The sequence below is a fragment of the Phyllostomus discolor genome, chromosome 4, assembly GCF_004126475.2.
Source record: "Phyllostomus discolor isolate MPI-MPIP mPhyDis1 chromosome 4, mPhyDis1.pri.v3, whole genome shotgun sequence".
Classification (NCBI taxonomy): domain Eukaryota; kingdom Metazoa; phylum Chordata; class Mammalia; order Chiroptera; family Phyllostomidae; genus Phyllostomus; species Phyllostomus discolor.
In genome coordinates this window covers 126,580,988-126,593,491 of record NC_040906.2, presented here as the reverse complement: position 1 = coordinate 126,593,491, position 12,504 = coordinate 126,580,988, and the positions used below count along the sequence as shown (strand labels likewise).

The window sequence follows — 12,504 nt, the reverse complement described above, 5'->3', positions numbered from 1 at the left end:
CCATTTTTAACTGGGTTGTTGTCATTATTATTATTTATTATTATTATTATATTGTTATTATTATTATTTTGCTATTGAGTTGTATGTATTCCTTACATATTTTGGGTATTAACCCCTTACCAGATATGTAATTTGCAAATATTTTCTCCCAATACATAGGTTGCCTTTTCACTCTGTTAATTGTTTCCTCTGCTGTGCAGAAGCTTCTTAGTTAGGTGTAGTCCCACTTGTCTGTTTTTTTATTTTGTTGACGGTCTTTTTGGTGTCATATCCAAGAAATCATTGCCAATCTCAATGCTTTGAAGCTTTTTCCTTATGTTGTCTTCTAGCTGTTTTACAGTTTCAGGTCTTATGGTTCAGTCTTTAATCATTTTGAGTGTGTACGCATTATACAAACATTTTATGTATGGTATAATGGCAGGATCTAATTTTATTTTTTGCATGGGATATAATCTTGTACTTTGTGTTAGGTAACCTTATACACAGATACCTTGTTCTAGAAGAACTACTGTAGTTTTGTGTCCTTTATGGTGAAAATTTTATACATATATTCTATTACCTGTGACTTTAAAAAAACAAAAAATATGAGTGATGATTTATAAGTGCTTATACTTCATATTGAATATTTGAGATTAAAAAAAGGACTTCCATTTATTCTGACTGATGAAAATGGATTCATTCACTTAGAATTTTACACATACAATGTTTGGAGGAATTTTCTATAGTCTAGCTTCTGGCTCTATACGTTTTGAAATCTATTTCTTCTCAAGTATTTACATACTTCTGGTGCCAGATATTGTAGGTCACAGTGAATATAGACTCTTGGTTTAACTCTAGAGGGACAGTTTTAATATGAGGTACATTAAGTATTATATTTTGTTTTTTATTTTAAATATATGAGAATATTTATACCACTGCTTTTGAAGAGCACAGCAATTGTGAGCTCCCTTAAGTGGTAGAGTCTGTGCCTGGATTCACACATGAAGAAACATGATATAGTGACCTAAATGACTTAAATGGTATTCCAGCCTTAATGTGTGTTACTTGAGGACCATTAAGAAGACCCTCTCTGTAGGTGGAGCAGCGCTCTGTCTATCTAAGTGCTGTTTCATCTTTTTTCTCACACTTCTTCACTGTTCCAGAGCACTTAAAGCTTCTCACCACCAAAACATACCTCTTGAACCCCATCTTGTCTCTCCCCAAACTCATTACTATTTAGATTGTTTAGATTTTTCTGGCTATCTCATCCTGTTTGTCCTAGCACTTCACAGCTTCCTCTGGTTCAATGTACCATGACAAGGAAATCCGAGCCCTTTGAACTCTTTAGCAAGCCAGTAGAATGAAGGAAGGAACAGTGGGTAGTATTCACCCATTGATGATGCTTGACTTGATCAGATTGGCTGAACCAGGAAAGAAAAAAAAAAATAAAAAGAGGAGAAAAAGGAGAGTCCTATGTGTATAGGTTACAAGCCCAGCTGCAAGAGAGGTGGCCTGGTTATGTAATTTTAAAGATACCACTTTATAGATTTACTGTAAGGATTCAGTATCTTAATATGTTTTTCTCACATGAATTTTAGGTCCTCCTCTAAACATGTTTGACATTTAAAAACACAGTGCTAACTTAATGTTTCCACCCCATTACGTAGTACATTTGCCTCAACTTGAACAGAATCACAAACATGCATTGAGTGATTTCTGTGGTGGTAGAAAGCAATTCCTCTCACATAGTTTGGAATCTTGTTAGTTACTAATGTTTTGTTGGGTTAAAGTAATAAGTGTAGCAGTTTTATGTTTCATAAATGTGGATAAGAGTCCTTAATGTGAAAATTTATAATAAATGCAGCTCTGGAACTTAGAGACCTATACACTGTGGTATCTATAATTACATTTGTTCTGGGAAAAGGAAAAGAATGTTTATCAGTGATTAATTTTATTTATTTTTATATTTTCACATTTTTAAAAATTGTTCAAATACATTTGTCTCCATTTTCCCCCTGCCACTCCTCCCCACCCCAGCCATCCCCACTTCCCACCCTTGGTCAGTGATTAATTTTTAAAGGAATAGAAATGAGTTTTTCTTAAAAAACAGAATAGAACCTCTCAATTTTCTGTGCACTTTCACTTAAAATATGTGAAATTTATTTTGTGAGTTTTATTGAATAACTCACACAACATATCTTCAGTTAGAACTGAAAAGAATTTAATCAGTGAATATTCTGTTTTCTTTATTGGCTTTTTTTTTAAGAAAAGAAATGAAGGCTAGTAAAGTGTTTTTAGTTTCCATTGCAATGGAGCTGAAAATGACAGAATTATTTGGCTTTAATAATTAATTTCTGTAAAATGTCACACCATAATTATATGAAGAACATTAAGTATTTTTTTAAGTTTAGGTTTCTTAAACCATTTCCTTTTATAGTATACTAGAAACATAAATTTATCACAGAAACTATATATTTGAATATATTAATAGTTTGCTGTATGAATGTTTTTGAATAGTTTTAAGCTCTATGGATAGTTTTGCTTTATTAAACTGTATGTATTTTGCTTCAAAAAATACAGACCCCTGAGTTATTTATATTTGGTATAGACAAGATTTAATTTAAATATTTGTCATTATTCTAGTTTAGGTTGCAAAGAAAAATGCTTTTTTATCTGTGTTCCTTAGAACTTCAGATCACATGATATCTACCCTATTTTATATTTTTGACATACACACAAACATACACGTATCTTCCCCACTAGCCTGTATTTTGACTGCATCTGTTTCATTTTTCTATGCCATGATGTTAGATGCATAGAGAGTGTTAAACTATTGAAATGAATCAATATTCAAATATTGAAATGAGTTATAAACATTGATTTTTAAGGTCTCATGTTATTTTAAAATAAAAGTAATTATTTTAAAATTAACTTTTGTATGTCCCAATGGTAAATTTTATAGTATATTTCAATATATAATTTACATTCCCAATATTTCCTCCTTCTAAGTTTATGGGAAACCCTTTGTCATTGTTTCTGACTGCATACTCATATGCATTATCTCAAAATTACATAATCTTAGGGAATTTGGGTGAGATGATGACACTTAAACTGTATTTTAGCCATTGCTTTTGTCTGGAAAACACATTGAAATCCTAAATACTGAGGAGAGATTATAGAATTCACATAAAGACAAAATATTAGAAGATGTCTACATATATATAATGTGGAATGTCTAAATTTAATCAGCCCAAATAGTTAGAAGCAAATATAATAAGATCTCTTAACAACTATGATATTCTAATCATTGTAACCCTTTGCATATTTTAAGCCTCTCGCAGTGTTGCACGAATATTGTGACCATTTGATTCCAAAGTGTGGGTGCCTGAGAAGTGACTACCCGTGTGTAGCCTGTTTTGTTGCCTAGATACCTACACAGGTATTGTCATCCCCACACTGTGGCCCTGTGGTGGCAAAGCAGGTTACCAGCCAAATTGTGGGGATTTTTATGATTTTACATTAAAAGTCACAACAAAATATTATCAAACCAGATGTAGAAAAAAAGTTCTATTAAAATGTCAAAATAATACTGTAAAGAAACAGTTTCATTATTATTTGAATACTAAACTTTAGACATGAAAATTATATCAAAATTGAAGTATATGTAAACCCCTAGAGTTAAGTAAATACATAAACAAATACATAAATGAGGTAGAAATTTTATACCTTTAATTGAAACCTCTATTTTATTTATTGTAATAAAATTATATCCTATCAGGACGTCCTAAGCTCTTTATATAATTCTTTTTATTGATCAAATTTAGATAGAATATTGTTATTTCTTAAGTTACCTCATTATATTGCATCTATTTTAAAAAAGGAAAAAGTACTGATTTGTTGGATTCTAATTAATATATTCATCATGATTCATTAAGTATCTTTTATGATTATCAAAGTTTAGTTTTCATGACCTAGAAATTTAGTTTCTGTCATCTCTATTTTCTAGTTTTAGAAACTAGATCTAATGAAACATATATTAAATCATTGTTTCACCATATTAATTTATTCATTATGATTCAATGTTTTGTTATAATTACATGTAAAATGAAACAATTACTTAGAGGATAATATACCCTATATTTCTTAAAGATTTTGTTTTGTATCCTGGTGCTGTTTTACGATGTACTGCCATGCTTCACCCAAATCAGTGTTTAGGTTAGAGAAGCACTCTTTATTCCTGTCTATTATCATGTTAATATAAATGTCTCCAATAAATATTTAAACATGCCATATTTATACATAAGTGTTAATATTATAAACGGCATTCTTTGGTAAGAGAGTGTTGTTCTAGATTTCATTGCAATATCCTAAAACAAGTGGTAACTTGGCTTTTCCTTCTGCTTAAAATTAGGAATACATGCTCTACATTTTTATTAAAATTTGTGTGTGCATGTTTGCGTGTTTGTGTCTCAGAGACAGAGAGATAGAGATGGAGATAGACAGGTTACATTCTAGCACAAAGGCTAAATAAATGAAAATGCAATCAAGAATTGTGTTGAAATATGTACAAAATGTGAAATAGTTTAAAAAGAAGGTTATCAAATACTGAGGATCACATTTTTTTTAGTAAAGTCATGTCCCTTATACTAGTAGCCACTGTGCCCTACCAGTTTTCTTTGGGAGTTCTACTCCCTGTGCCATTCTCTACAACAGAACCTGTCACCAGGTGAGTTCTCCCAGTTGCATCAGAATCCCCTGTCTTCTCTGTAGACTGCCCATTGCCCCTCTCCCAGGTTACTCTTCCTAAATTACTGTATTTGTTTGAGTCTTCTGGTCATTTGTCACCCACTCCCCATGGCTTTCTATTGCTTTCACAATAAATCCTGGAATTTCGAGTAATGTGAACCTAACACAAAGACATCACAATATGTGGCTCTTCTCTAGCCAAATAACGTGTTCTTAACTCTGCATCTGCCCCTCCCTCTTTTTCAGCCCTATTGATTTTTTTTTTTACTGTTTCAGCATTTTTGGCTCTGTAATGAATTACCTGAGAACATAATGGTGCAAATAAATGTTTTCTATGCTCACAAAAACAGAGGATTGAAATTATAGTACAGGGGACAGATTGTCTTTGGTACACACTGTCTAGGGCCTCATCCAGTGCCTCACATGCTGGAAGCTAAAGTTACCTAAATCTCCCTTCAATCACAAAGTTAGGGGATGATGCTGACTGTCGACTGTTTGGGTCCAAAGTTTGTCCTCACATGTATCTCTCTATGTGGGCCTCTTCCCATGGCCTCTCTGCTTAAGCTAGTGTTTCTCGCAGCATATCAGCTGGTTTCTTCACAGTGGTTTTGCCCAAAGAGAAAACCATATGGAAGCTGTATCCTTTTCTATAATAACCTAGCCGAGAAGCCATATAGTATATTTCTGCTATACTCTATTTGTTGGAGAAATCGCAAGCCTGCCCAGACTCAAGTAGAAGGTAAACAGAGTCCACCTCCTGATGGGGATTGGTAAGGTTCTGGAAGATCATATGCAACTGGAAATAACTTCTGTGGTCATATTTTGGGAGACTTTAATATTCCATAGTTATGAACATGGGCCTACCAGCCTTTCTTGATATTAACATCTTAAGTCTGCGCTCTCATTTGTAACCAGTATATCCTTTGGCCTATTAGCTTTCCATGTGCATCTGTTTTATCTCCCCAACTGTATTGTAAATTATTCAGTCACGGACCTTCCTTTTCTGTATTTATATTTCCCTCAAGGCCTAGTATAAGACTTTGGACATAGGTACTCAGTAAACATCAGGATTAAAAAGTCAAAACGACTTAGAATGAAATGAGAAATTTAGCTTTTCTGCAATGTAGGTGACTATAGTGGATAGTCTATAAAAGACACAGCTGTGGCATGGGGGATATGATCCCTACGAAGTAGGTGAGCAAGAATCACATTCTAGACAGAAATAAATGTGTATGGATAGAATGAAATATGAAAGCTTAAATGTCAATAAGACATGATGGTAGTCAGTGAGATGTACTAGTTTTGCCTCTAAATAATTGACTTTAAATTTCAAGTATATTTAAAGATTTATTTAATTAATTAAAATTGTATTTACTGAAAGTATTATATTTAATTCTACTGACATTTAACTGAGAGTCAATAAGACCAATTGACCAACAGGAGTACATACTACAATATTTCACATTTTTCAAGTATGGTCATATTAAGCATTTATACTTTGATTAATTTATATTTATTTCACTTATAAATTAAAAGTAATACATGCTTATTATAATAAACCAAGATATATAGAGAAAGCACAAGTCTTTCCTCTTCTGTTCTTATATATTGAAGATATAAATTTTGGTTTGATGTATGTTTTTATAGCTTTTCCATGCTCATTTTGTATAATTTTCATTGTTTATATATTATTCTTCATATTTATTGTTCATGCCACCATTTATTCTTAAATGTGCAAAGCTCATAGCTATGTCAATGGTAATTTCTCTGTGTGATGATTATGGGATTTGACCATCAATTATTGCTCTAAGAGGCTAAATTAGACTTTGGGGCAAACTAGTAAATTTGACATTTTAATTCAATGTAAATTTTTTTTATAGATTCATAGAAAATACAGAAAAGTAAAGTCTTGGCAGGATTAGTTAAATTTTCCTGTGGTGTACTCCATTGTATTTTGTGTTTTCATTATGACAACAAATGGTGATTCAATGATAGCACCACATAAAGCATGTCGACTACTACTAACCAAAATGGCTATGCAATGTACTAGGGTCTCAGGTTTGTTAAATTCTAACAAAGATGTGTAATTTACTTTTTACTAATCATTGTAGAATTTCATACAATAAAAACTATTTGGACATAAAATTCTCATGTAGCAGGTAAATGCATAGCATACTGCTTTTCAAACTCTCCTCAGAGTCTCAGGGGTGTTTCATGCTTGGCCCAAGAAATGAAAGGAAGAGAATAAAGATTAGTCAAGTAAAAATGGGGAGTTCAGAATTCCTGATTATTTGTAATTACTTATTTAACCAGATCCTTTACGTGAGTTAATTAAACCGAGATCTAGGTATATTTATGGCACCCAAAACTACTTATATTTAGCTATATTGGCATAGTTTTGTTATTTCAAACATTATTTTTATATTAATTAATTGTAATTATAATCTTCCTGGAAAACTAAAAGCATGTGTGATGGAATATTCAAAGTGACATATTTACATATAACTTTTATGTGTTTAAGATGGCTGATCACACCGAAGTCATGAAAGGCATTCATCAATATCCAGGAGTTAGATATCCTGTCCTTACTCCTAATCTTCAGGGTTTTCACCGTGCTGTGAGTATGCTACCAATTTTTCTAAAATAAGTATGCTACCATTTTAAAACTTTTTACAAAGTTAAAAATGGTGTCAGATGTAACTCACTTGTTATCCTATATAGATTCTGTGCTAATGTATTCACATGAGTACCTGGAGATTAGTAACCTCATGGCATAGTTAAGGATTAAAATGCTCTACATAAATTTTTCTTCCGATTTGACCATTTAAGAATCAAAACACACAGATACAATTACCCTTTTGATTAAATTTTTTGAAAGTATTTTTGTTCATTCCTCTTAAATAAGGACTATAGAATATAACCTAACCAATTATCAATACAATATGATAGTTGTTAATATTGTAATGTATGATTATTTTCTTGGCAACAAAAATAATCAGCTTTATGTTGCTGTTGTTCCCTCTTTATGCGAAACTAACCTCTGTCATTGGAAATGCCTCTAACCCCTTTTCCTATTCCTCTTCTGGCTTGCTTCTTTCTCACAGTCCTCTGTGACTTAGCAATGTATATGCAAAAATACTTAAAAATTACGCATACAAGAAGAATCAGTGCAATTTAAAGTAAAGGCTTCAGGTGTTAGCTTTCGTGGCTTTATCATAAAAGTTTTGTAGCAGCTGTTTCTGTCATTAATGGATACTTTTCACTTTTGTATCTTGGGCAGTATTGCATAAAGTTGAGGTTGTGAGTCTTAGTGTATCCTGTTAAAAACACTTTTCTTATGTTTGATTTGATAATTGTTTATCATAGGGTGAAGAAAAAAGAAGCATTTTAAGAAATTGTAAATATTACGGTCATTCAGTCCTAAACAAAGGAGGTAATGTATCTACCTTAAAAAGATACTAAAAGGACACCTCCATGATAGCTTAGAAAGGCAAGTGATGGAGGGACACAAATTTTGGCTTGGGAGTCAGGCACGCCTTTCACAAAGCACAACTCCAGGATGTATACTGGCTTTGCGAATTTGTGCTAATGATTTAGTCTTTGTCCTCAGTTTTCTCATCTGTAAAGTGTGATGATAATACTTAGTATACAGGATTGTTTGTTGATTACAAATAAGGCATGCAATGTACTAACAACAATACTGGCACAAGTAGGGGTTCAACAGATAGAATTTTAATTTTAGAGGTTAAAAATTTATTTGGATGAAAGAGTGGAAGTATATATATATATATATATATATATTGCTGGAAAGATGACAGAATCTTTTTTTCTTGTATTGATAAGGTGTCAAAAAGATAGGGAAATTTAGGCATAATGCCAGAGATACATTCATAAAATGTCATAAATTTCATCTGGAAAACAAGGAGGCTTGAAGTTTGAAAACAAGTCACTGGAGAAGTCCAGGGAAAGGAGTGGAGGTGGCAAAAGAGGCAGAAGGAAAATGGAGTAGGTTAGCCATTTGGATCTAAAGACTGGCAAGAGGATTAGTCATTAGACGCACAGTATGGTTCTAGCAGTCAAGGCACGAACCAGTGGAAGTTTGGTTAGAGATGGGAAGAAAAGTTTGGGCATTACTTAAATGGTGAACTGGAAAAATGTTGTTTTGTTTTTTTTCTGGTTGGAGTATAGAAAGAGGAGAAATCCACAGATTTTACTGTACTTTACTGTTTACAATTTTCATAATTGGTCTAAAAATAATGTTTTCCATAGATATTAAGAGGTTTTATTGGAGTGCTAGTATTTTCCATAATTAGGGTTAAATATTTCTGAGGATAACGTAATTTAGAAAAGACAATATTACACTGGAACATCATTACTGTGTTTTCTGTGCCTCATATTTACGAGTGTTGCAGTTTGTAAAATTTTTCTGTTATAAAATATTTTTACATTTCAAAAGAGTATATGTGGCAATATGAAAGGAATGCAGTTTTAAGTTCTAAGGCAGATGTAAAAGAATACAAGCATGCCTTTATAGAGTGGTTAATGTTTCTTCAACTATTATTTACATTTTTTAAAATTACTAGCTTTTGCCTTTAAATTATATTTTTTCAGGTTGCTGCTGGAGCCACTGAGATATCAGTTTTTGGTGCTGCGTCTGAATCATTTAGCAAGAAGAATATTAACTGTTCTATTGAAGAAAGTATGGAGAAGTTTGAAGAGGTCGTTAAGTCTGCAAGGCACATGAATATTCCAGCACGAGGGTACTTACAAAATCCCACAAATTCTGTTTAGTTAATGTCAATTATTAAAGACCATTTATGATCTATCTAGGACTTATTTTACCATTCATAATGATATACCTAGGGTATCTTATTTGTACCTTATGTGGTCAGGGCCATCACTATATAGTGGTAAATCTCATTAATATCAGTTAATAATTACTAGAGTGTATCTAGTTGTGGACTGTATAATGCAGCTGAGATCAGAGGACCAAGCATGCAAAGCTGATACTGTTACTCATTTATTAACACTGAATTATCCAAATGCAGCCATCTTTTGTTTTCAGGCCAGTGTGAATTAATAAGTTGGTGTAAACTCATAGTAGCATTTGGAAATGAATCATTTAATGTGGTCTCCAAATACTTAAAAAAATTTAAGAACCTCAGTTTTTTCTTTCATAAAGAATAGTTTATGTAGAACTACTACAATATTATTTACAATAGACTATTAGACTAATAGTTATGTAGAACTATTTACAATAGACTATGTAAAACAAAATTGAACCTTTGAGCTGCATGGTGAAGCTGGGCCCAGAATTTCACCCATTTATCCTCCCCCTAAGCATCCAACTGTCCTGCTTTCCCTGGCGGACCACAAAGCAAAGGTGTATAGGGAAGAAGAGAGAGAGAATCTGCTGTGTTTTTTGTGTGCGCCCAGGATCAGTAGTTGCAGCACCTATTGAAAACAGGATCTGTACCAGGCCTGTGTTCTATGAAGTGTACAATAAGCTCTTCGTTGCTTAAGAAGTTGTTTCTAAGACATTAGCTAATTTTTTATTGAGTTTATTATTATGGAGATATTACAAATAAACCACATCATCTTAATAAGTTAAAATGCATAACATTTGTAAGAGAAGCCTAAATTCTGGAATTGAATTTAGATGCAGATCATACTTCCTTTGGATGAGGTGACCCAAGTTCAAGTGGCCGGAAATATTTAGCAATTAGGAAAAAAGACCAGTGGATCCAATTTGGAGGGACAATATTAGAAAAGGATTAGAATTCAACCAAGGTCGCTGAAAGGGCAAGTGGAATTAGGCTGCACCGTAGTGGACTATCATGTTAATTTGCTTTTTGGTTTAACATTTTTCTCTTTATATACTGTTTCCAATATGAGTTTTTTAAAGATACAGCATTATTTTTGTAAATAAATGTATACATAACATGCAAAGCACATAGAAGAAAAAAATAAATAAGAACGTATTTCCATAGAAGAAATACAAAGTATGCCTGTTATTAAGGCAAAGTTCTAAAGCTACAAAAAAAAGAAGTGATGTACTATATATTTCTAAATTCAAACAAATATAAGTTAGTTGATCTCTCTTTCCTTTAAATGAATGGGAAAAATAAAGAAGCTATTCTGTTTCCATGTATGTTTAAAGGTGGAGTGTAGGTTTTAGAGTAAAGTAATTCTCATTGGAAAATTGAAAAACCACATAAATGTAAGAAATAAAGTGCATGTGCAGCTTATATGTCAAACAGGAAGTTTTTTAATGTTGAAAGATGGATGTAAACATAAATTGTATGCTATCAGATTTTATCATCTTAGTTTCCCACTTATAAAACAGAGTAGGTAGTAAAATAAAACTAATAGAAACCCAAAATCCTTTTTAGTACTGATTGTTGGACAATAATATTGTCCCATCAGTAAAGAAACTTCTAACCATGTTACAACTTAAAAAGTCTTCCAGGCTTTTACAGGAAGGGCACAGAAGTGCAAAATGGAAAAGAAGTAATACACGGTCAAATGAAATTACTAGTGTGCAAACACATTGGAGACATAGTGCAGTGCTCTACCGCAGACACATGTGTACGTCTCAGTGCATATTTGGATTCTTTGGAACACATTTTCTGAAACACTATTCACTGTTAGAAATATACCTTTCAGTATATAAGTTCACTATTTATTTGTGCAGTTGAAAATTATCTTCTTCCTCCCCCAAACTTTTAAAGAGTTTAAATTATATTTTATTTTAACTGGTGATCCAGGTTTTAGGTACCCATTATTAAAAGTCATAGGCCATTGGTACTCATTTAAAGAAAAGAGCCATACTCAACTACTTGAAACCAAAGTAGATGCTTCAGCATGTCTTTCTATGGCAACAGCTGCATCAACATGGACTTGATCATCATCCAGAAAATTTATGTCATCAGCTGTTAGGTTTAAAGGCCATAAGGCACTACACATTTTATAATGCTCACCATTTAAATTTTTATTAAAATAGTAAACTTTCATTTGGTCAAAATAACAGCTTTTATTAAAGTTATGAAGGCCAATATTTGATTTCCTCCCTCCTGAAACACACACGTACACATCAATGCGTACACATTTTAATACATGCTCAGAACTTTATACAACATCTGGGGCACATTGGGAAAAGGTACCATGCCAAACCATTGACATAAAGTGCAGAGTCAGCTAACTGCTGCTGCATGTACATTATATGTGAACGAGCAATGGAATGTTTACATCTTTGACTTCAGTCTTTAATGTGTAATTCACATGGTATGTTTAAAAAAATCTAGGTTATTCTCTATTATGTCTAAATTTTTTAAAAGTTAAAAAGACAAAGAAAACAGCCTCTGATAAATGTTGTCACTTGCTCTGTTTTATCAATGGCATTTGATCAAAGAATCATCTCTTAGCTTATGATCCTTTTAAAATTGAAATGCCTCAAAATATCAAAATAGTAGTGCTCTGTTATATCATATAAGAAATTCAGGTTTTATTCCTTTTTGTTAAGTAAGTACAAACTTCTCTTTAATGAATCATGTGCTCAAAGTAAGTGATTTTCAACCTGGGTGCCATAAAAAATTTTGAAACATGCAAGACTTGACTAGTCAGAGGTACTGATGCCTTTTTCCTTAGATTGCCAAATAAAAAAAAAATGACAACAGCCAATAAAACGATAGCTGTCCAGTGTAAATGAATCAAAATTATACCTATTTTGTTAGATCAGCAAAAAATGCTTTTGATATGCCACAGAATGTTAGCAATTAG

At 32.4% G+C, this 12,504-nt stretch overlaps 1 protein-coding gene across 1 annotated transcript in view; it reads left to right on the top strand.

The window, feature by feature from the left end:
• Positions 1 to 12,504, top strand: part of HMGCLL1 (3-hydroxymethyl-3-methylglutaryl-CoA lyase like 1) — a 181,578-nt gene that overhangs the window by 62,038 nt on the left and 107,036 nt on the right. The window contains exons 4-5 of the mRNA XM_028509770.2: positions 7,247 to 7,342; positions 9,337 to 9,485. Coding sequence (XP_028365571.1) covers positions 7,247 to 7,342; positions 9,337 to 9,485 — 245 coding nt within the window. The remainder of the gene's footprint in view (positions 1 to 7,246; positions 7,343 to 9,336; positions 9,486 to 12,504) is intronic.